At 40.4% G+C, this 26,189-nt stretch overlaps 1 protein-coding gene across 2 annotated transcripts in view; it reads right to left on the bottom strand.

Annotated features, from left to right (window-relative positions):
* The window catches only part of KLF7 (KLF transcription factor 7), a gene marked incomplete at its 5' end in the record, with an annotated part of 106,170 nt that overhangs the window by 47,561 nt on the left and 32,420 nt on the right, over positions 1-26,189 (bottom strand). Inside the window, one exon of one of the 2 annotated variants that reach the window (XM_079710353.1) lies at positions 16,705-17,335. In XM_079710353.1, the coding sequence (XP_079566479.1) occupies positions 16,705-17,335 (631 nt within the window). The remainder of the gene's footprint in view (positions 1-16,704; positions 17,336-26,189) is intronic. The other variant, XM_079710354.1, reaches the window with a different exon arrangement.

Below are 26,189 nucleotides of genomic sequence, written 5' to 3'. Positions count from 1 at the left end.
AGTGCATTTTTATTTTGCAAATAAAATAAAAGGAGTCTAAGCTGACTGCAGGTAACTTTTTTTTTTTTTTTTTTTTTTGCGGTGCGTGGGCCTCTCACTGTTGTGGCATCTCCCGTTGCGGAGCACAGGCTCCGGACGCGCAGGCTCAGCGGCCATGGCTCACGGGCCCAGCCGCTCCGCGGCATGGGGGATCTCCCCGGACCGGGGCACAAACCCGTGTCCCCTGCATCGGCAGGCGGACTCTCAACCACCGCGCCACCAGGGAAGCCAAACTGCAGATAACTTTTGAAGGGAAGAAAGGAAAAGATGCAAAGTCCAAAAAAGGAAGAAAGTCTGCCAAGTAGGCCTGGTTTAAGACAAAGCTGGACCTAGGATCCATAAGGAATTAGTAATGGGGCTCCCTGGTCTTCCATCCCCCAAAATTTATTGGCTTCCATCCTGGGTCAGTCCCCAACTCACCTACCTCAATAAGCACAGATAATAAAGGAGGAGGCAAGGTGAACATAAATATGGGACAGATCACAGAAAGTATATTCTCTCTGCAGACACCCTTAAATAATTTAAGTAGGTTGACTTCCATTATATAAGCTAGTCAGGTCCTAACACTGGCAACCAAATATGGAGACACTGCAGGAATGCGGGGTGACTCTGTCACTGGTTGGCCAAATAGCCGGCACATTAAAAAGTCACTAACTTTTGTTTATTTTGAATGGTCTTCCTTCTATTAACATTTAGCTTAATAACTGTCCTGTCAAAATATTACTTTAAAAAATGGCTGAAAAGAGGTTACTCTTAGAAAATGTAGAAAATCCATCAGCAGGGGAAGGGGAAAGAGTGGGAGGTGGAGAATGCTGCTCCAGCTTCCAACACGCCCCCATCTTGACTCCCTGCTTGCTTGCAGATTCCTAAAATTCCATTAAGTCTCCTATAACTGAAGATTCAAAACATAATAAAAGATTTCAGTGTTTTATACTGGTTGATGGATATGTAATCCACCAATCAATAGTGTACCAGATCCTTTCTGATGTAAGGGAGGGTAAAGGAAGGCTAAAAAGGCAGGAAGTGACTCAATATAGGAAAGCATCAAGTATAAGATTCTTTGGTGGGGCATGAAGAAGGAAGGAACTGAGATTTTTAGAAAACAAATTTGCCGCCATCCAGTTCGCCTCCATTAGACTGGGGACAAATTGAAACTGCCTGGTTTAAAGGGCCACGCTCTCTCCATTTGGTAGCTGATAGCCTGGCTTTGAGTCCCATTACACATATATCCATAGTAGGCTGGATTCCCAAAGAGTTCCATTTGCTTACCAGAATTAACTTCTTTCTATGAAAAGTTTGTTTCCTCATGATCCATATTCAAGGTTTCAACTACAATTTCTACAAAATTCAAACAATATTTTTCAAAGAAAGTCACATCATTTTACAAATACTTTTTCATCTGTCCTTGTATTTCAACTAATTTTTTCAAAAGGATTATTCCAAAGCTTAAAAAAAAAAAAAGGTTTTGGTTTTGGTTTTATTACACATGACTTTCTTGAACTCCCCTTTGCTTCCTGATTCAAACAGAATCACTCCATTACTATTTCAACTTCAGGAGACATAAAAACACTATTGCGGGGGGCTTCCCTGGTGGCGCAGTGGTTGAGAGTCCACCTGCCGATGCAAGGGACGCGGGTTCGTGCCCCGGTCCAGGGGGATCCCGCGTGCCGCGGAGCGGCTGGGCCCGTGGGCCATGGCCGCTGAGCCTGCGCGTCCGGAGCCTGTGCTCCGCAACGGGAGATGCCACAACAATGAGAGGCCCGCGTACCGCAAAAAAAAAAAACAAAAAATATTGCCTACCACCAATTAATTCTTACAATATTATCTTTGCCTGCACTCTTTACAAAGCTCCGTTTATCTTTCCTCCAACCTCCCAATATAATATATACAGGATAACCATAATGATCATGGTTATTAATATTCTTACTGTATTAGAAACAGCATCTATACATTAATTATTTATTAAAGGGAACAGTTTTTTTCAGGTTCACACTTGGCCTTCCCAATGCCATTCCTTCATTTGCACAGACTTCTCATGAACCTCTTTTCCTCTTTAGCAAACAGAGCTGGCCTAACCTTTAAATCTTAGAATTTATAAAATTCAATTACTCCCATTGCCTTTTCTGAAATGAGATTCCTCTTTTCTCTTCCTTCTTCCTACCTGCCATCCCCAATCCATGCTCTATTCTCTTCTGAAATCAGGTTCTAAATATAATGGCTTTATGAAACCATATTTCAGGCTTTTGTATCAAAAAATGAGGTTCTCAGAGATGGGGGAAAGAACAGTACCTAGTATAGTGGGTGTTCAATAAATATTGTTTATGGTGAAATACTTTTTAATTTCATGGTTTTTTCTTTCTCCTCAATTCTTATTTTAACATATTTATTTACTTTGTGACTACCAATTATCCATTAAAAGGACACCTGGAATAGGCATCCCCAAAAGCCTACAGTTATTACCATATTATAATAATAAAATAAATGTGTTTGCTGTGTATATGCTGAGTTTAAGCCATTCTACTCAATATATGTTTACCTAAATTTATCTTCATAAATGTTAAGAGCTAGCATATTGCTAAATTATCATGTGGTGAAGCTCTAAGATTTTCCTGAGTCATAAAATTCTCCCATCAATTGTTTTTCACCACCTCATTCACGCCCCTTCTTTCAAACTCTTTCTCTTAAGCCCCTGAATATGCTAAATCCAAACTATCAAACCCTCCCATTAAACTCTCTCCACCTTGTGAACTGAACAGTTAACCCTTATGCTAGTTTCCATCCCATAATAGGGGTTTAATGAGTTTCTGCCTCAACACATGGATAAACTTCATTAGCAGCCATGTGTCTCAGCATATTAAAGGCCCTTTAATGTCTCAAAATTGCCCTATTTCAGTTGCTATTGTATAAATTCAAAGAATTCTTATCTATGGCGCTGAGGAGGTTGAAAGTGGTCGACGGGCCCCCTACAGTTCCAGACTGAGGTATTTAATTTTATCCTGCTGGTACGCCTGACCTCGAATTAGGGTTTCTATTTTATATACATTAGTGTATTATCACATTGGCATCATTTTAAAAGATGAACAGCATCAATAAAAAACACCCTTTCCAGAAAGAGAAGAGCTACTTCGTATCTCTGAATCATCCATGCTGCTTCTGACCATGGACAGGAGCCCTAATCTCATTTAATGCTCTGTCTTCCTTTAGAACTCCTTATCTGACTGGTTCTTCCCTTCTTAACTGCTGGTCATTTCTGTGGCATGGCACCTGACATCTATGGGCACTTAATACCTGTTTGTAGAATGACTGAATGAACAAAGTAAATAAGAATACTACTAAATTCTACTAAATAGAATGCAAGCCTAAGGGACATGGTACAAATTTTAATTCTGCCAGTGGCAGGTTGTATATACTGGACTAAGGCATTTTTATAGTTTTGGTCCTCAGTTTCCACTATATGTGATAATGCTTGTTTTTATTATTTCATATGGATAGAGTATTAACATTTGTCATTTTAATGAGTGAATTGGGAATGTTATAAGAAAGTCTCTCTTTAATTTTAAAGTAAAAAAAAATGGTTTAATAGTAATGACCATAATAATAGTAACTATTGCAGTAACAATAATGGGCCTGGAAACGGAAGATCATTCCTTTGTAATTTCCTTGCTCTGGCTCTTAGTCACTTGATGAGGCAGTATGTTTAAGGATCCTGCCAGTTCTTACCTATTTAGAAGACACTTAAAGTAGTTTTCATTGTCAATTTGTATTTAAACTAGAAGTTTCTCATTTCCTCTGAATGGGTTATGAAGAAAAATATCTGTATGACTTCTTTTCCCCTCATGAGTTAGCACAGAAGTTAAGAGCTCGGACTGCAGCAATACTGTCTGATTTGAATCTTGGCCCAGCCATCTAGGACCTCTGTGACACTGGACGAGTTACTTGACCTCTCCTGGTCTCATTTTTCTCCTCTGTGAAATAAGAATAGCACCTGTGTCATTAGATTAATATGGCTTAAAGGGTTATATTTGTAAAAGATTTCTGTTAAAAAAATAAAAGACAACAGGCCCAAAATGGAGTCATTTGTGCTAAGCCCCACATCATCAAACCAAGACTTAATACCTAACTTAACTATAGTTTTAGCCTCCCCCAAGAATGAAATCTTAAACAAGTCAATCTGGAATTACCTGGTCAGCACTAGTGAGGTAATCTGCCTGAGAGACCCCTGCCATCCCCCCTAAAGGAAGATGATCTTGCCACAAACAGCTGTTTGCTGGTATAACTTCCTTGTCCTGCCACCTTCTGCCTATAAAAGTCTTACATTTTGTACAGCTCTTCAGAGCTCCTTGCTATTTGCCAGATGGGATGCTGCCCAATTCTTGAATCATTGAATAAAGCCAATAAGATCGTTAAAATTTATTCAGTTGAATTTTGTTTTTTAACAGATTTGGAGACAGTGGTGGGATCCAAAGGAAACTTCTGATGGCTTCAGAGATAATGAGAAACACAGGCACTGGTACCTGTAAACCCTTTGAGTTCTTTGTCTGTCTCATCATTTTCAAGGGCTGTGGGTAAGTTCCTCTCAGCTCTGAGTTCTGCTCTCTTTGCACTGAGCTCCTGATCCAATTGGCTTTCCAGTGCAAGGTTAATGAGCCAGTCTAGTATGACAGGAGGCTCTAAAAGAGTGCCAATCCTTAGCCCTTGGTTAGACCACAGTCCCAGTCCAGGGCTTAGTGGGTCAGCGTGAGCTGGCAGACGGTCCCACCTGGAACCCAAGTCCCTAGCCCTTGGTTAGTCCACAGTCCCCATTTATTAGGGACTGTTAGTTTAGTCTGTAGTTCCTCATTGGGAACAGCTGGTGGTGTCCACCTAGCACCTTCTCTTGGCCAGTATGCAGTAACGTCTCTTTGGTTACTGCTGGTATGTTAGTGTGCATAGGAGGTAAAGACTATTGTTAATGGGAATCTCAGAAGACAAAAGCCACAAAATTGATGGGTATGGTCGAGCACTTAAAAGCTGTTAGAGCACTTGTCACCTAACTCAAAAGACTCCTGTGTTAGGATAAACTGGTCACAAAACAGGTTAGACTGACACCAGGTCACCTGCCGATCCCAAGAAAATTTCCACACAACAAGGTATGCTGTAAAACACCACACAATCCCCAACCCAGTGCCACATCCCTCTTGGGTATTAATTTTGGCTCCGAGAGACCCAAGGCTTAGCTAAAAAAATTGGGATCCTTATGTTTCAAAGAACTGAGTACACTACCTCTGGCACACCTGCTTATTTTATGTCTAAGAACTATGGTCCCGGAAGCTATAAATATCTTAACAACAATGGCAAAACCTTACTAAAGACAACCTAGAATTACAACGGCCATTATAGGGAATGTTCCAATTAGACATGATCATTTAAGAAAGCGTGCCTTAAAACAAGGGCTCCCAAATCAAACAAACAGAATGGGATACCTACTGTAATTGGCATGCAGAGGCTCCAAAAGGCTCCAAAGTTCCAAACTACCTTCACTGAAAGATGTGTTATAAAAGGCTAATGAAAAGACTCAGGAGGTACCTAAAACCAAAGACCACAGGAGGGACAGAGTTCCTACTGCTCCCCTCTACCCCCCTTTGCTGGAACATTCCTTCTACTGTCTTCTGTCTGAATTGTCTTTCCATTCTGAAGAGACCACAGGACTGAACAAGTCTGCCAAGTTAGTGGCCATACAGACACCCCCATATCTACCCTCAAAGGAAGGTCCCCATATGCACCCCTCCCAGAGTTGACAGGACTCCGAGAGATTTTCTGGTAAACTGCTACATTATTCCCTTAAACAGCCAAGGAAAAATAAAATTAAAATTAATGGAAAAACCTTGTCAAATTCTGGTAGATACTACAACCTGCAGATGGGATCCTGGGAAACTGGCAGAAGCCAGCGAAGAGTGAGAGTTCTTACCAGAGGGAGCTCTCCTGAATTTCTGTCTGTTATGCCCAGTTGGGAGAGGAAAATAAAATTTCACATTGCTCCTTCCTTTCTAAATCCAGATCCATTGGTTATTGATCCTTTCTCTCCCAAGGACAGCTGTTACCTTCTTGTTTGTCTTGTTTTACGTCCTGAGAACTTGGCTTGTCAATTTGAGGGCCTCAAGATACGACTGGGCAGAAATGTAGGTTACATCCCATTTGCAGCTAGATATGGCTGGACAGAAATGTGGGTTAAACTCCATTTGCAGCTTGGGTATACAGCCAGCCCTCAGGGGAATTGTCTAAGTCTTTTTTTTCTTTCTTTCTTTCTTTCTTTCTCCTTTTGGCTATCTTTGAGAGTGGCTCTGCATCTTGGGAGGGTAATAACTTTTGCACCCTCTTTGGGGACATCTCTTGAGTCCATAGGATTGTTCAATACTGCCTGTATTTTTTATTTCATTTTATTTATTTATATTTATTGCGTGTGTCAGCTGAAAACTGACAAGATATTTGAAAGCATTTTTAAGTAGCTCTGTGATCAGAAGTTGGCCAAACTGGAAGCTGATATTCAGAGCCTGATAGAAAAAAATTTTTAAACCTTCTCCCCTAAGACAAATGAAACTATGTATCCAGGAGGAAAAAAATAAAATAACAAAAAATATTCTGATGCCTTTGTGGAAGGATTTACTAAAACATTCCAAAGACAAACAGCTCTAAATCCAGAACATAAATTTTCATTTCCATCTTAGTTGGAAATTCTCTCCCCAATATAAAAAAGCAAATTGAAGATAATGTGGTTGAATAAGCAAATCAACCCCTTGATAATCATTTAGGCTACAACCCACTTCTTTGAGAAATTAAAAGCAACTGCCCCTATCTTACAAATTTTTGAAAAACCAGAAATGCAGCTCTAGAAACAATTCGAAGTCCAATCTCCAAACCTCCCCTACTCATCTCAAAAGACTTGTAGGTATTGTAAAAATTCTGGCCTTATAAAACAAGAGTCCTTCTTGGAAGAACTCGCATTCTTTTCCTGTGCCTTTGAGATGTAAATGTTCTACCAGGTCTTCTCCAGGAAATCGTATCTAGGCCATATCTCTTTGAAATGCAAACTCCAGGGAGGTAATTCTTACCAAAGGGAAAAAAGAGGGTAGGGAGTTATTTGGAACTTAGACAAATGAAAAATCTTAAGTGTCTTCTTCACAAATATTAGTGAAAAGCTTTAGCCATCTGAGCCTTAACTTATTCCATCTGCCAAACACACAATTTTGATCCAACTTATTTTATATAACTAGTGAGTTTTGTATTATTGTACCTAATTCATGGCTAAAATTTGAGAATGGAAGCTCTAAGGTCTCTGAGTCAGTCTGTATGTTTATGTGTGTCTATATACACAGTTGACACTTGAACCACAAAGATTTGAACTGCTTGGATCCACTTGTTTGCAGGTTTTTTCCAAGAGTAAGTATTTCAGTACTATATGATCTGCAGTTGGTTGAATCCACAGATATAAAGGAACCATGTATACAGAGGGCGGACGATGAGTTACACACAGATTTTCCACTACGCAGAGGGTTGGCACCCCTGGACCCCACATTGTTCAAGGGTCAACTGTATATGTGTTGTAGATGTGTGGTATTTTCTACCTCTGGATGGTATTGCTAAAATTAATTTGTAAAGGGCTCCGTTTAATTGGTTTAAAAACAAATGCTATATAAATTAAACATAGTCTCAGAAATATGAAAACTAACTCAAATGTTTTTCAAGTTCACATGACCTAGGATAATCTTCAGTAAATAAAAGCTAGTTTAAGTTTGTTGGCTTAATTAAAATAGATATGTCTTTAGAGTTATCAACATTGAAAATAATGCAGACATACAATTTTATTCTACCTGGGTTTACTAGTCAAATAAGTTCATGTTATCTCCGTTACAAAATTTTTCAGCAAGAAAAATAACTTGGTATGATAAAATTTTCATGAGTAATCTAAACATAACTGTTAAGAACAAGTGATTTAAATAGACATAAGTGGGTAAGCGTTTCCACTTTCCAGCAATAACTATGGTTATGGTATATCTACTTAAATAGTTTCCCCAAATCTTTTTGATAACTTGAAACCTTAGAGTTTTGCTAAGTTAAATTAAATGATGAATAGTCACTGACTATCTAGATCATTTCCATATAAATACTGGAACATTAGTCCTGAACATAGGTTTATCTTTTAGCTTCTTATTACTGAGAAACTTGGGTTTATTAATAGACATGGTTTTTGTTTTTTTTTTTTTTTTGCTACACTGGAAAATTTATTATGAGAAAGAATATACTTCTAGAAATTATGAAACGTATTTATAAATTTGCCAATCCACAGAATGCCCATATAAGAGACAGTCCACAATTTCTTACATCTTAGTTTTCACTATGAATTAAGGATGCATTCCTTATTTTCAATATTATCAATATATGTAATTAAAACTACTTAGAAAAAATAAGGGTGAAGGAAAACAACTGTGTATGAAAAGTAGGTAAGGAAAGTAAAATGATTAATTGTTCTAAAATGAGAAAGAGAAAAAAAATAGGACAAAATTGTAGAAAGTCTGTGGAAAAGGAACCTTGGGAAACAAATTTTATGTGTAGTCAGGCTGGCTAAGATTAGAATGAATTTATTTAAGTTTAAAAAAATGAGTTTTAATATCAAAAGTACACTGGTACAAAATTAGAATTTGGTTTTCTCTGTTAAAATTACAAGGTTTTATTGGACTTTTAGTCTGCTTTTGATAATGGATTGTGAAATTTTCTTTATTTTTTAAGTAATCTGCCTGGACAGTGAAGATTTTGTGTCTTACCACAGCAACTTACTGTGCTTCACACTGTCTTTATCAGGTCTTTGAATGCTTGAGAAAACCCAATCTTCTCAATATTAAAAGAGCTAAGTTTTACTTACAACTATGTAACCTTCTGTATTTGCCTTTAACAGTATCTACTGTCACTATTAAATGGATATTTTTGACACACTTCCCCCAAATCAAATTCTAAGTGAAGTTTTTTTTTTTTTTTTTTTTTTTTTTTGTGGTATGCGGGCCTCTCACTGTTGTGGCCTCTCCCGTTGCGGAGCACAGGCTCCGGATGCGCAGGCTCAGCAGCCATGGCTCACGGGCCCAGCCGCTCCGCGGCATATGGGATCCTCCCAGACCGGGGCACGAACCCGTATCCCCTGCATCGGCAGGCGGACTCTCAACCACTGCGCCACCAGGGAGGCCCCTAAGTGAAGTTTTTTGACTTCAAACTTTCTTTGGGATTTTCCAGAGGGCCCCTGGAACATCTCAAGAGATTTGTTCTGTCTCCTCATAAAAAGGAAGATGTTAAACTAAATAGGCTTATTTGATATGTTAAATTAAATGAGAAATTTTGTCAAATAGGTAACAATAAGTCTTCTCTATTTTGTATTTGTATATGTAATAAGTGTTCCAGAAATCATATGAAATTCCTGGAATTCTTAAATGTTCTGCTAAAATGTTATCAGTCGTAATTCCAGTTACTATCTTAAAATATATATCACAGAAATAAATACACTTCCTTAGCAAATGAGTTCTCACCAGATCTTAACAGTGGGCATTTTAAAGTCTTTTATAATTTACAGGCAGTTATTGTTTTACTCTGATATTTTTGCAAAAGTGAGACTCATGGAAAGGACCTTACCAAGTGCTCCTGACCACTGACACTGCTGAAAAACTAGAAGGCACTGAACCTTGGGTACATATCTTACAGCTGAAGAAGGCTCCACCTGACATCTGCTCCTGGGCAAACTCTGGAGACCTGCATATCAAACTGACTAGGAAGAGAAGTAGCTGACATCAGTATAGACTGCTTCCACCCAAGATGCTGAATCAAGACTTCATACTTTAAGTAAACCTTAAAAATCCTTTCCTCTTCTCTTCCTTTCCTTTACTGTGGCATTGGCCTGGAACGACAACACCATCATATCTCCCGGGCCATTACCAAGGGGGATAACCTTTTAGACTGCTGGCTTTGCCATTAAAAACTCCAACCTGTCCATAATGCTAGAGACCCCCTGGTCCTTCCTGCGACCAATTTTTCTTCTATTCCTAATGTCCTGTAAACTACAATTGAACCCCCCTTAGAAGTCACTTAGAGGGTCTAACTTTTCTGGCCAGGACATTCAGTGCCGTGTTTTTATTTTTCTCTGATTATAGCTGTACTTGCCCAACCAGACACAATACCTAGACAAACCACAGTACATTTGCACCCTGACGTTCTTATGATTATCTAAATCAGATCTTACCCCAATCACGAAAAGATCTTACCAGCTGCACCCATTTTTGCAAGGAATTTAGAACAACTTTTTATTTTGGGCTAGGAGATTTACTTTCCAAATACACTGAAAAACTAACTGAGCCCTGGCTTGAATGGGCAAGTGCAACGATCCCTGGAAATGAATCCGTTAACAGTGCCACCTTCGTGGGAATGATTTGTGCCCTGACATGATTAATCTTTGTCTGTGGTGATTATCATTCTCCTCGGGCTTATGCATGCCTAGATGGCTGGTACATAACGAGGCAATGCCTCTTAGGTTACCTAACTGTGCCCCTAACCATCCACAATCAAACTGAGGCAGCTCATTGGTCAATTCCCCTGATTTACATTGTCAAGTTAGAAGGGACCTATCAGAAGGCTTCAGGACTTAGGATTCACTTCCTTTGGCAGGCACTTACTTCCCTGGTTAGGAGTGAGTACAAATGAGACTATGATCAGGAACCTTCCTTAACTCTTGAAAGTACTGCAGAATCCACTGCTAAAGCAATAGCTGCCCAAGAAAATTCCTTAGACTCTGACCAAGGTTGTTCTTGATAATGGGATAGCCCTTGATTATCTTTTAGCTGAACAATAAGGTGTCTGTGCTGCGTCCAATACCACTTGCTGCACTTGGATTAACACTTCTGGGGAAGCTGAAACTCAGCTACATAAAATCACTGAATAAACCACTTGGCTTTAAAAAGTGACTCCTTCAATGAGGTCTTTCTTGACGTATTTGATTTTGATTGGTTTGGGTCTTGGGGAGCATGGCTCTGAAGTGCACTCCAGACACTGGGAATTGTCTTGCTTACAATAATCATAGTAGTCTTCCTGGTACACTTTAAATGCACGTTTAAGTGCATGTTCATGGTCACTAACCACCAAGCAAGTAATACCCTAAGACTGAAATGTCAGAAAAGGGATGAAGAGAATCACCAACTTAAAAAGTGTAAACCTTAAGTCATGACCTGTGAATAGCACACAGAGAATCAGCAAAAACTGTGAGATCTTCAGAGCAGTAGCTGGGAGTGGCATTAATGCGTTAAATTTTGATCACATCTCTCAGGCTGAGTCTGATCAGAAGGGGAGAATTGTTAAAAAAAAAAAAAAAAAAGAGAGACAACTGGCCCAAAATGGAGTCACTTGTGCTAAGCCCCACTTCACCAAACTGAACCTTACAATTTTAATATAGGTTCACCCGCCCCAAGAATGGAATCTTAAACCAGTCAATCTGGAATTACCTGATGAGCACTAGTGAGGTAATTTGCCTGATAGACCTCTGTCATCCCCTAAAGGAAGGTGACCTTGCCACAAACAATCAGCTCTTTGCTGGTACAACTTCCTTGTCCAGCCCCCTTCTGTCTATAAAAGTCTTTTGTTTTGTATAGTGCTTCAGAGTTCCTTTCTATTTGTTAGATGAGATGTTGCCCAATTCATAAATCACTGAATAAAGCCAGTAAGATCTTTAAAATTTACTCAGTTGAATTTTGTTTCTTATTACTCTGAACAATACCTGGTATATAGGAAGTGTTTATAAGTATTTGTTGAAAAGTAAAATAAATTATATTTCAAACTTTAAAGAACTTTCATTATATGTATAAAATAAGCACTTTTGTTTGCCTCTTAAATACTACACTCATCTTTTTGTTTGTAATGTTTTTACTCACCTTTCCATTTAAAAACAATTTCCCTAAATCCTAATTAAACTTAGAGATTGTGCCACATCTTGATTCATTATGACCACCCCAAAGCAGATATAGAATGCTAAGTAAATTGCACGTTCATTTTATCTTTTCACTTAGAAAGCATACTTTTATATTTTTCAGTGCAAAATCTAGAATGTCCTATCACCACCCATGGATTAGGCTAAAGCAACCCCAGTCTATAGAAAGCTCTCCAAGTAGCACAAGAGAGGACGTGGCCTCTTTTCTCCCTCTTCTGTGACCAACAACCAAAGACTTCATTGCTGGCCTTTGTCCGGACTTTACCGGCCTGACTCATCTTAATAGTGTAAGTGTGGACATGCTTTTATATGAATTTCCATATTAGAAAAGTCTGCTCACTTAACACAAAGCACCATTTCAATACAGACTTTCTTCCTTTCCTACTCAGCAGTGATCGAGAAGAAATGTGGAATATTATTCTTTCTCATTTTGAATAGAAACTACTAACATTTTAACAAATTGATTTTTGCTGAAAATAAGCATAATAAAGTGGGGTTTTTTTTTATTGAAAGTGAGGGATTCCCCTGCATCAAAATATAAGAATTATTTAGTTTTCTCCATGAAGATGAATAAAACTATGAACATAATGGTTGACTTATTGAGAAAGAAAAATATATTATACAAAGACCAGAAAACAGAGTGGGAGAGAAAGGTCTGTAATGGCTTGGCTGCTAAAGGACATTTTTACGCTCATGCCAGCACTAAGTGCTCTTCCCAATGAATAAACCATATGTCCATTTTTATATGCTTCCTTTCACTAAGATTCTGCTACTTCACAATATTCCTTTTGTCCCAGTCCCTGCCTCATCTTCTGCCACCCCCAGCCTGGCTCCCCCATCCCTCACTTCACCTCCTTGGGCAACCAGTATTTGTGCCCTAGCTACCAACTTGAACATCTGCTACCTGAAAAAAAGAAAAGCCACCTCACTGCCTAACATCCTCCAGGGCAAAAAGTTTGAAGGATTCAGCATCCTCAAAAAACAGACACAGAAGGGAAAAAAAAAAAAAAAAGAAGAAGAAGCAGCATATCTTTTCCAGCTCAGTAAATCCTATCTGTATAAAGATTAAATGAATAACACTTTTAAAAATTCTTCAATGCAAGGAAATCCATGTTACCAACAACGTATTGTCTTTCTTTATGCATAGACAGAGACCCACACATTTTATTTCACATTTGCAAGTGTGTCTCTTTTTCAACATATTACCATATAGAAGAGATAGATCATATATATAACTCTAGAGAACAAAATGCGAGGTCCTCTCTCTCTCTCTCTCTCCTCTCTATTTTTATGTCCCAAAACGCTTCCCCAGCTGAAGGATAAGAAAATATTTTCACTGAATTAAAGTGAGCCCTGTGTTAAAACAGCTTGCCTGAATCCAACCAGAGCCCTTTGGCCATGGCTCACGGGCCCAGCCGCTCCGCGGCATGTGGGATCTTCCCGGACCGGGACACGAACCCACGTCCCCTGCATCGGCAGGCGGACTCTCAACCACTGCGCCACCAGGGAAGCCCCAGAGCCCATTTCATTTCAACACTTGGTCAGCGGCTCTTCCTACTCCATTCACTTCTAGCAGCAGACTCGTCTCCAAACTGAATTCCCATCACCGTATACCTTTGCCCTCAAGCTTTTTACTAGTCTACTTCCTTGATATGTTTGCACTTAATTTGATTCCATCCTTCATGCTTTTTTCATTATTCTTAGTTCATCCACACCACATAAATTATCACTTTTGTTTTTTTCAGTTCCCCATGTGCCCCCTTCACACCAATTCCAAATAAATACTTCTGATTCTCATCCATTTCATCCAAATTAATTCAGATTCCCTCTCCTCATCCCCCATCTCCACTTCTACCTCCCCTCCTATCCTTTCTCTTTCTCATAGCACCTACTCTTCCCTCCATGCTTGTCTCTGCAGAAGGTTTTGCTGGCAAAATGCTTCTGGAGGGTGCAAGGCCATTGCTTCCTGTGCTGTTTTAGGAAAGTCATGCTCTACATTATTGCCAACTTCAATGGGCCAATGCCTGCATGTCCAATTTCACCCTCCACGAGTAATGTTCTTGTATCATCACCCTTACACTGAAATTATGGAAGTGAGGAAAGAAAAGCTTCTTGTTTTTTGGTGGCATTTAACCTTAAGTGTTTTATTTCTAGTTTACATAAAGCTGTTTTTGCACAAAATCACTGCTAATCAATATCATCGGCAATAGTCACAACTACAACCAACCCTATTACTATCCTTAATGAGCTCTTACCATCTGCCAAGTATTTTACATATGTTTACTCATTTAATCTTCAAAACAATCTTGGAGGTAAATTATCCCTATTTTACAGATGAGGAAACTGAGGCTCAGGTAAGATACATCATGTATCCAGGTCATAAATCTAGGAAGTTGTAGAGCCAGAATTCAAACCCAAGTCTCCCTGACTGCAAAGCCCTGCTCTTAACCACTCTGCAGTACTGCCTTTCTAGTAATGCATGGTGCCTTCTTGGGTAAACTCCCCACGGGGAGGAGTCCTTCCACTTTAATCCGCTATACGGCAAGGGGTTGCAGGTGCTGGGAAACATAATGAGCTCCACCTTGATAATCACTCTGAACAGAAAACGCCCAAAAAACAAAGCACAAAATATGCATCACTCCTCAGAGTTATCCTTCTAACACATCCATTGGAAAGAGGGGATAGGGAAAAGAAGAAAATGCTCTGGACTCACCCCCCAAAAAGACTCTCTGCTTCCCCAGAGCCGTCCAGTCTCCATACTAGGCAGGACATAGCCTGTCGCACGTCAGTAATGAAAAAATGTGCTCATAAGCATGAATTCCACATCCCCAACAAAGCTCAACCTTCTAGCCTCATCCTGCCTTCTCTGGTTTCCTGCGGGGAACAGGAGATGAGTCAGGGTTGAAGCCTGGGAGCACTGCAATGTCTTCTCGTTACTTTACTCATTGACTTGAGAAAGAAAGACATATAAATACAATGATCTCCAGGACAATATCAGAGAGAGGAAAAAAAAAGCTGAAAATAGTAGGAAGCTTTCGCCTTGATGTATGTGGACTGGAGGACTTGAACCCAATCTCCAATGGGAACCCTGAGTGGCACCAGAACCTGAGCCACAGGTTCAAAGTTACCTTAGGGGACCTTCCCATGAACCAAGCAAGGGCAGAAGGGAAAGTCAGTTCGGAGTTAGAGGAGAGCATGCCTAAGTCCTGTGGTGTGAAGAAGCAACGTCCACGCTCAGCCTCCCGTGGGAGTACCTTCCAGGTTCGCGGTGGTGATGGCTTCTAGTCACACATTATGCACTCCTACCTCAGGGAAGCTCCTCTGTCCTGCACAAAGACATTTCACAGACCCCCTCCCCCCAGGAAAATTAAAGCTGAGAGGGGCCTTAAGATCCAGATTGTTTGGCAGATGTGGAAAATGAGGCCGCCAGTGAGGTAAAGCGATGTGCTCAAGGTCACAAAGCTAGTTAGTTATAGCATTGGAATAGAACCCAGGTTTTCCTGATTTTCCAGTCAATGAACTTTGCACTGTATACTTCCTTGGTGACACAGTCCACAAACCACCACAGGGTACCTGGAAGACAAGCAGTAAGCCCGAAAAGAACTCTCACCAACACATCTCCTAGCCTAGATCCAATCACCTATTTCTCCCTGACAACACTCTGATTCTGCTGTTTATACTTTCGGAGCTTTTCCCTGTTCAGCTTGTACTGTGCACGCAGTATGCAAAAACCATACCAGCAATACACTGTCAGGGACTCATTAAAAAAACCCCAATGACAGTAATTGCTCCGACGATGCTAACCCCAAGAAGAGACACCAGCTCTAAGCTTCCAACTCAAACCAGAGAACAAAGACCAGATTCAAGGAATATGCTAATCTCACTCTTTTCTCTGCGGTTTCCCCCTCTTCCAAATTATCCCATTGCTCCCAAGATCAACATGATTCCTGGGAGTCACCACAGAAGTCTTGAGGAAAATATACAGTCCCCGACGGTCCCCAGTGCCCTTACCACACACATAGCAATGTAATCACTTTAGCAACTTCTCAGTAACAAGCTCATTAAAAAGCAATTCTGCCATCTCTCCATAAAGCATGCGCCAGAGAACAATGCAAAAAAGGAGATGCCAATTAATTATAGAATGATCACCTCTAATGAACTCTGAAACCCTCCTGCTGTTGGTGACTTTGATGAAAAATCAGGGATGCTGGAAAAAAGAGTGAATAGGGACACCTTGGCTACCTTGTTCAATTGTGAATTTCAAATGTACCTCCTCGGATTCCAGTGTTGATCCAAACTGCAAAATTACACTGATAAAACAATGAAAAGTGCCAGGAAAGTGACAAGGGCCCATATCACGTACGGTTGTGAGTCACACCACCAGAGCCCCTGTTCAGGCATCCTCAGTAGTGTCTGATTCTACACCTTGGTTGTAGAATTATTGCCTCTGAAAGTGTCTCCGAGCCAGTGAGTGACAAACCCATGTCCTGTGCTCAGGACACCTGGAGATCCTAAGGTAACGAGCGAGTCACCTGCTTCCCCACCCAGGCCCACCTGCCTCTCTACACCTCCTAGTTGGCACGGATGCCACTTCTCGGAACAGAGAGAAGCCCTTCCCACCATGAGGCTAAAGGAGGAAAAAGAAGAAACCACGTGCGGCCAACTTGTACCACTACCTGTGTGAGTCCTCTGGTGGGCCTTTAAGTGGGAGCTTTTTGTATAAACTTTCCGGCACCCGTTAAACTGACAGCGGTGAACCCTCTTCTTGTTTTCGGGGCATGCCTCAGCCCCTACCCCTCCTTGTTCACTGTCGCTCTGTCCACTCTTAACTGTCCCAGCTGCCGCCACGGCTGCCGCTGCTGTTGCCACCCCTCCCACCTTTACTGAGCTGAGTGCAGCCTTCTTGGCCACCAGTTTCAACGTCACTGTGCCATCCACGGCTGAGAGAGTCTGTGAGGTTTTGACCAGATGGCGGCTGAGCTCAGGGGACGAGGGGGGCGTTAATGAGGTCACTGCGTTGAGCTGGGCCTGGTTGACGGCTGTGTAGCTGTCTAGAGAAGAGCTGGTTGGCTGGAGGCTGAGGCAGGTCTCAGAGAGCAACTTGTCCCGAGAGAGCAAAATGTCCACTGCCGAGCTCTTCTCACAGATGGTCGCTTCCACAGGGAGCAGCAGGGGGTCTAAGCGCCGGAAACTTTCCTCAATGCACGGGGGAGGAGAAGCACGGAGGAAACAGTCCAAGTCCTCACCAAAGGTCTCCGAGATCCTCCTAGGCTCCGTCTGCAGGTAGCGTTCCAATTCAAGGCATGTCTGCAGAGGGGAAGGAGGGAGGGAGAGAAACAGCCATCAGAAGCAAAGAACACCACGAGACCACATGTTGACAGGCTGAGGAGGAAGATACAGGAAGGAACAGAGAATGTTTCATGGCTCGTATCTGAAATTGTCTTGTTGAAAGGTCTGACCTTGTTATTTTCTCCCTGGACACTTCTGAAGGGTTCACAAGGGTCACATGATATGAGTTCAACTACTATAGTTAATGGGGAACTAGAAGCCCAGAAGGGCTATCTCACACCATCAAGTTCCCTGAGAACATTTAATGTTAAAATAGTCTCATGCTCCACAATCCAATTCAGCAGGTGGGATGCTCTAAGCCTCCCTAGGAGTTCCCGCTCAAGCAAGAAGCAAATAGAATCAGACAAGGTTTTCATATCGAGATAAGACTCCCCACAGTCCAACTTAATTTTTCAAATAGACTTTAGTAAGTCACAAAAATAGGCCAATTTTCCAACTTGCCCTGAAGAATAAACCATGCCCACCCAAACTAAGTCATGAGCTGAACCAACAGCAAGCCCTGCCTTGGGAATGGATTCCCTAACCAGCAGGAATGGACACTGTTCTAAAGAACGCCTTGTATAAAACCTTTGATGCACATGACAAAACCCCCATTGTTTACAGCAAGTTATTCAAAATACAATTGCTACATACTGTGTAGCAAGGAGCCTGAGTCCCATTACAATAGTTTGACATCTCTGACTCCACGATAAAAATAAGTTTAATCATAGCTATTTGAATTGTTAACGATAAGACACAATCTATTTCAATATAAAGTTTTCACCCGGTAAAGAAGTGAGGAAAAAGAAACCAAAGAAACAGAAACCTTCAGAGTTTCAACAAATCTTCATCCATGGTGCATGTAAGTCTTTGTAAGATAGGGGAAGCGCTTTTATGGCCAAAGCGGATTTTAAGTTTATAATCTAAAAGTTCTCCTCACTTAATCCTACTCTCCCAGAATCTGGTAGAAAACCATGGTGCTAACTTATACTATCAGTTCAATTTGCTCTAACTTCTGGGGCTTCAACAAAGAAACACTGATGGCAAATTTAAAATGTGACTAGCTCCTAATTTACTGCCTCTGTAGAGCTTCTATGTTTTCAACCAATGTTCTGATTCTAGGTTTTTATTCTGTTAAGAATCTATTTTAATGATATACCTAGTTGTGTTGTATCTGTCAAGGATTTTATTTTGGTGACATTTCAAAAGAGTGGTTTTTAATCAGCCTTCTGGTAAAACTCTGCATTACTGAGGAGGAAAAGCAGATTTTTAACAATGAATCACCTTTGGGTCTCACTATTGATTTTTAATAGGATAAACTAATGAATGGTTCCAATCTTCATTCAACCCTCATGTCACAAGTGTTCACTCAACTACTGTGTTCACAGCAAGGTGCAAGGCTTTCTGTATGTTAGAAGGAGAAGACAGTGATAGATCCATGTGATGTAGGTGCAGAATAAACAATTACAAGCTAAACATTGCATGAATTTATAAGCAAAGTGGTACCAAATAACATAACAATAAAGTATGTTGATAAGTTCTTAGGGGATGAGCGGACAATGAATTCTGTACTCTATATTATGGAGGTATTAATCAAGTAAAGCTTATTGGAAAAGTAAGTTTAATTCTATTTTGCTTATTGATTAAATAATAGCTCTTGCTGAGTAGCTTCCCACCACTTTATATCCGAAACAAGTACTACCACCTTCTCAGGTCTAGGAATTTGTCTTATCCTTATTTGCCCCTTTTCTGAATTCTATGTTTCAGAGATTTTCCCTTTCATTTTTCCATCTCATTGCTAAAAATTATCATTTACTTCTTTCCAATATTGAAACCCTCAGTGTTAGCCCCAGTCAATTCACTTCTGAATTATAAGATATTACCCCTGAAACCTCCCCTTTCCTTTTTAAACCATCATCTGCCAAGTACAGTGTCTGGTACCCATCAAGTACATAATGTCTATCAAACAAAGATAAAATCAACTTTGTACTATTATTTTGATCATTCTATTCTACTCCACTCTACAAAAGCCACCTGCTGACCCTAACCTGGACTAGGCTGAGGCTAGCAATCCTAGAAATGACCACTAATACATGTCTTCTAGAACATAATTGTAATACTCCTTTAGCTTTGCCCAGAGCAGAACCAGACCATAGAGACACAGATATGTTTCAGATAGAAATCAGCTGAATCATGGGTTATAAGAGGTCCTTGAGGCAGTTCCCGGCCTCACACACAAGGACGATTTCACACCCACAGTCACCAGTGTCTATGGATAGAGCTTTTGGATGTCATGTCATCTTACATATTTTTAGCTCAAAGAATCAAAAGTCACTAAGAAATTGTTGTGATTATTAGGAAGCTCAGATCTCTTCATACTCAGAGTTCTAAGGAACTGAGAGATTCTAAATGCATTTACACACTCTTCAGGGAGGATAAAAAATAACCTACCCAGGATGCCCTAGTTTGAATCCCAGAACACATGGATCACACTAATTATCTAAGGATGGAGATACTTCCCATCACCAAAATGTGGGAAAATCTGGACCACTTAAGAGAGGCTATCACTTGCAATCCTAATACAAGGCATTCTTATTCCATCTGAGAGTTAGAGAAGCATGAGTACCCATCATAATGTGCTGAGTAGCCCTCTGAAATCATTATGGAATATTTTTGTCCTGAGAAATCCACTTCTTGTAATATTTGCTGGCGATGAAGCTTAGATAGAAGACTTTGTCAACCAGAAACTCATCAGGAGTGTTGGAGATTAAAATGTTAATGATGAGGAGGATTTCAATGTTAGATTATTTCCAAGCAAAAGAGACAGTTTAGGGCTTCCCTGGTGGCACAGTGGTTGAGAGTCCACCTGCCGACGCAGGGAACACGGGTTCGTGCCCCAGTCTGGGAGGATCCCACATGCCGCAGAGCGGCTGGGCCTGTGAGCCATGGCCGCTGAGCCTGCGCGTCCGGAGCCTGTGCTCTGCAGCGGGAGAGGCCACGGCAGTGAGAGGCCCACGTACCACAAAAAAAAAAAAAAAAAAAGAGAGACAGTTTATCACCAATGTTTTTGAAAAATAATTATAAGAACTCCCTTAAGAAACGCCTATGATGTTTAATTGGAATTTAAGGTATCAGTATTTACTCAGAGATTTTAATACATATATACACAGAGGTATGTATAGAAATAAATGTGTATATGCATGTATGCGTATATATACATGTATTTCCTAGCTCTGTCAATGAGCTAGCAAAGACACCCAAGTGGCAGTGAGCACACCTGGCATGAAGATCTTGGTTTCTAAATATCACTATCCAATAAAGGGGACCAGAGTGCCTTGGAGGAATAGTTGATTCAAAGGCTGAGGCAAAGAAAATAAAGATGAGATTAGAATATACTGTCGTACCAGAAGGTAAGGAAGTGCTCATAAAGTGATGGAGGCATGTCAAAAAGACTCATGAGCCAACTTGAAGGCGCTCTCAAAGTCCAAATCTAGGCAATGTGAGCAACAAAAACGAATAATGATAACAGATTCTAACCCATGGAATACAATTAATATCCATGAATCCATAATGATATAAATAAGTGGTTGAATAAATAAATAAATGGAGGAGATAGATCAGCTCCTACTTATAGTAAAGTTACAATTAATAAACATAGAAGTATTGAAAATAGAAGTATTGAAATAGAAAATTGCCATTAGTCAAACAACAAAGTAGTAATGAGTACAGGCAAGAATCACCGATGGATGTTAAAATTAATAGATGAAGGTATAATGAGAAACAAGATATTTGCCTAGTCTCAAAGCACCCCCCCAACAAGACATTAATTAATTACAAAGACAAAAATAATAATTTTTTTTTTTTGCTTTATAACAAATTTAATCAGTTATACATATACATATGTTCCCATATCCCCTCCCTCTTGCGTCTCCCTCCCACCCTCCCTATCCCACCCCTCCAGGCGGTCACAAAGCACCGAGCTGATCTCCCTGTGCTCTGCGGCTGCTTCCCACTAGCTATCTACCTTACGTTTGGTAGTGTATATATGTCCGTGCCGCTCTTTCACTTTGTCACAGCTTACCCTTCCCCCCCCCAATATCCTCAAGTCCATTCTCTAGTAGGTCTGTAGAGAAACCTGGCATGCACCACCTTCACCATATGATGAAATTTTACAGCATATTGATATCATGCTCCCTGGACATGATAGGCTGAAAAGGGCACAACATTATTCTGTGCCATTCTTGCCAAAAGTACCTAACTTCAATCTAATCATGAGAAAACATGAGACCAATACAAATTGAGGGCCATCCTACAAAATAACTGGCCGGTATTCTTTAGAAGTATGAAGGTCATGAGGAACAAAGGAGAAGCTGTCACAGATTGCAGGAAACTAAGGAGATAAGACAACTAAATGCAATGGATCCCTGCCTGGATCCTGGATGAGAAAAAGGACACCAGTGGGAAAAATAATGTAATTCAAATAAAGTGTATAAATTAGTTAATGGTATTTTATCAAGGTTAATCTCTTGTTCTGATACTTGTATTATGATTATGTAACATTAAGGGAAGCTGCAAAGAGTGTATACAGGAACTCTACAATTTTGGCGACTTACTATAAGTCTAAATACTTTCAAAAGAGAGAGAGAGAGAGAGAAAAGAAATGCCCATTGGCACACTAGGAGTGTCTCCAGATTACAAATTTCGATACAGAGTTCAAATGTTTGTTTGTCCACCAGAACCAGAGAGTTACTCTGTCCCAATGACACTAGCCAGCAAACTCCAAATTGGAGTCAGCAGATGTCAATTTAATGACATAAATCATGGCTGTCTGGTACCTCACCTTGGAGAAATGAGGCTTTCCTCAGCCTGACCTAACAATACAAATTAGGGCCTGAGCCACTGGATCAGCCTCCACCTTCTCAAAAATCCACTACCGTCAGCAATGGGGAGGAAACGCACCCAAGTGCAAAGTGACTTTCTTATTATTTATGAGTCACAGATGAGTTTTGTGAAGGCTGTCCGATATCTCAATTCCGAAATGCATGGCTTCTTCTAGTTTCCTAACAAACCTCACCTGAATTTGGTTTTGAAATGATCACCCTGAAATATTTTAAAATACTCTCCATTCTCTTCACAGCCTTCTTGTTGAAACATGCTTATTAAAATGATAATCCAAGACCTAGTTTTAAAAAAAGAAAAAAATTCAAACCTGTTAACTGCCATACCTGCTACTTCTATGATAGGATCCATAGGCAGAATTTGACAGAAAACAGGATAATCCAAGTCTTGCAGGACTAATTAAGTTCACCAACATCTCCCTGCTGTTGGCAAGAGGTAGTTACTTTCACAGGATCAAGAAATATGTAAGAAACTTGGTCATATGTGGGCATGATGATGTCAAGGTTACCAAATGGCTCTTGTTCAACCCGTCCTTATCTCATCATAATTTACATGAAACTTGCCAGTCAAGATTGCAAATATCTCCAGGCGCTTTTGCCATTTCCCCTAAAACCCTCCCCCTAAAGGGTTTCCCTCACCTGTTTTTCCTCTCCTTAACTTCCCCTCATGCCCATATGCTTGACACAATCTTTTATTTTCTCTCCCACTAATCATTCTTTCATCCAAAGTTCAGCATAAAGTCTATCTCTTTCAGGAAGCCTGGTTTAGGAAACACAGAGTTAAGAAAATATGCTGACTGTCAAGTGTTGAAAGACAACCCTCCTCAATCCTGGACAATTAAACGGTGTCTCCAAAATGAACCTAAGGGTCCATAAATTGGTAGCATGTCTGGTTTATTAAGATTATGATCTCCTTAAAAGCAATGACCATATTGTTTAAATCACATAGGTCTCAAACAATAAAAATAATCTTTCAGAGCTAAATTCTACCTTTGCTATCTCAGATGGGAGATAGGTCTAAGTATTTGAAGTGGTGTAGCATTGTAAGAACTTTCTGAAACATAAGCTTACCTCACAACCCCCATCCATCACCACCACTGAAACTATACCCATGTTTGGTTGGGGCAGACTCTAGTCCAGGCTCCTCAATGTCATCCCTTTAAAGCCAAATGTTTTTAAAACATAAAAAGTTCTAGTTTTTTTTTCTGTCTTTTAATGAGAACATAAGACAAAGCCATTGGTCCGATATTCTTGCCACCACTCAATAACTGTGTCATTAGGAGTAGTTATTTGTAGTCTTTGGATCCACATATACTTGAGTTAGTGAGTCAAAGAAGAAATAGAAGAAATAAAAGAAATGACATTTTGCTAATGATTTCTTTCTGGAATAATACAGTCATTGAAACAAAGTGCCACCTACACTACTACCTATGTTCATAACCAATTATCAGTCATCTGTGTTCCCTTTAGCCAGAGGTCCTTCATTCCAAGTATTCCACCTATTTCATTCACTTCAAAGATCCAAGAGTTAAAAGAACAAGGAGATCAAACAAACTGGGGAAAGAACATAGAGGCAAAAATATGGGGAGATACCAGCAATCTCCTTCATGGGAACTTGCAAAGTCATGCTTCTTCTGAGATCAGACCTTGACCTACTGATGTTGATGATAATGATACTGCCGAAGCTTCCAGCAAGGAAGGGGTGAATTTTGGTTCCCAGAAATAATGCTCACCCAGAACTGCACACGCAGGTGAACTGCACTTGGCTGCCCATGGGAGCTCCCTCCTGACATTTATTATGTGTGGTTTTGTCACGTGCTATTAACCATGGTGCCACAGTCCCCAAAGAGTCTGAAGTATAGAAACAGGGAGAAGAACCTCTTACCTTTCTCCTGGGAGTGTCCCAAAGCTTAATTACTTTTCTGTGCTCTGAAATTCACACACAACCCAGAATGGAAATTCAAAGTGACCCAAAACAAGCTACTGACAGTAGGGTAATTTGTGCTTCTTTTGTAAAGCAATCTTCTAAGATACTCATTCTTTCTAACATATTATTAACTAAGTTCACACTTCACACTTTTTGGCAAAATCTTTATTCGTCTAACTCCAAGCCAACTTGAAAACTCTATAGGACTGCAAAGATTGGTATTTATGGGAACTTTGTGATTTCTTTTTTTTCCCCCTTCAAAGGATGGTATGATGTAATGGTTCTGACACATTTCTAGTCTTTTTAAATTAGGTCAGAGTTGAAAGATGGGAAAGGAAGTTGAAAACATGGCCAGAGTTCTGGTACCATTTTTATGAGGGAATGGGGGAGGGAAAGGAAGCATCATAATTGATAAACTCAGTAAGCCTATGGGAGAACCTCACATAACAGGCACCTCAACTTTTTGCCCATCTTCCTGGGTTTTGACATTTCAAAGCAGTTCTGAGGAGGAGAATGTAACCGTGAACCTAACTCGTGGCAGAGAGGAGGTATGAACCAGTGACAAGAATCAAACTTGTAAGAACTAGAGATAGATTTTAAACAAACATTCACTTTTTCTTGACTTTCACTGCCAGAAAATATTTGGGTGGAAGGTTAGGAGAGAATAAATTCTGTCTAGAAATTGTGGGTGAGCAAGTATATGACATAAGTGAAAATCTCTTACTGTGTTTTTTAGCTATTAGGTTAAAAAAAAAAGAACCCACATCAATAGCACACCCCAGAGGTACAACAGTATTACCCACCACTGTCAGAACTGCTGAACTCCGCAAAACCACCACAGCACTGTAACCAGTGTAAGATGCCATTCCTTCCCACTGTCTCTCACATCAACTGGTTGCTGGAGCTGAAACCAAATTAAGTATTTCCCTCTAGTAATCTGTAAATTCTGAGAGACAGTGCTATGAAAATTAACTGAATTCTAAACAAACATGAAAGTTGGGAAATCTCTACCAAAACCCCTTCAGTGTTTCTCCTCCCCCAACTATTTTCAACATACAAAGAAAATATTTGTTGTATATTTTTCCTTTGGGGAGGCTGGGGAGAAAGGAGACAAAATTAAAGGCCTGGGGAGAGCACATCGTCTTTGAAATAGACAGCCTCAAATACCTCTTTCATTTCCCAAGGATTCCTTAGTTGCAGCGCATTAAAAACAAACAAACCAACAAACAACTCAAATCCGAATTAAAAGTTAAGGCGAATTGCGCAGAGTTGAGGCCCAGGTCTTGTGCTCCTTGTCCCCCAGGCCTCCAACAACCTGGAAGAGCTCCTTCCTCCTTCACAGTGTCTGTGACCCTTAAAATTCAGTGTCCACTAGGGATAAGGTGGCCCATGCACGAGAGGCCGCCCTATCTTGGTTCAGGGTTGTTTTTCCATACGTTACTTTTCAGAACACACCAATGAGAAGTCTATCCCTCTGGCCTCTGCCTACAATTACTGCACCTGCCCTCCGTCAGCCCTTAAGGAGGGTCACTCACTCTCACTTGGCCACTGAACTATAACTAAATTCGACTTCTGAGTGGTGGGGAGACACCACGGCTCATCACAGCTAGATCACAGAACATGTTGGGGTCCACCATCAACGTACTTCCCAGCCAAGTCTCCATTTAGCTTGACACACACTGGAGGAAATCCCATTTGTTACTTTAGAGCTTGAAAATAAGTTTCATTAGATGTCTCTGCTTCAGTTATTATACTTTCATAGACAAAATAAAATTCATGCCTTAATAGTCAATGAAAAATCATCCTACACTAGAGCAAAGACCCAGATCTGGGCTGAGAGTGTGGTTTAAAAAAGAAAAAAACAAATGCACAAGAGACACCCCCAAAGGAAAAGCCCATCACTGTGCAGGAGAGGGCCAACCAGTCCTTGCTTGAGAAGAAGGGCACCCTGCTCCAGCAACTCATGAGAGCCCAAGGACTCGGGAGAAGGCCTCCCCGCTGCGGAGCG

The sequence above is a fragment of the Hyperoodon ampullatus genome, assembly GCF_949752795.1.
Source record: "Hyperoodon ampullatus genome assembly, chromosome: 8".
NCBI classification, from domain to species: domain Eukaryota; kingdom Metazoa; phylum Chordata; class Mammalia; order Artiodactyla; family Ziphiidae; genus Hyperoodon; species Hyperoodon ampullatus.
The sequence above is the reverse complement of the archived record's forward strand: the minus strand, read 5'-3'. Positions and strand labels throughout refer to the sequence as shown.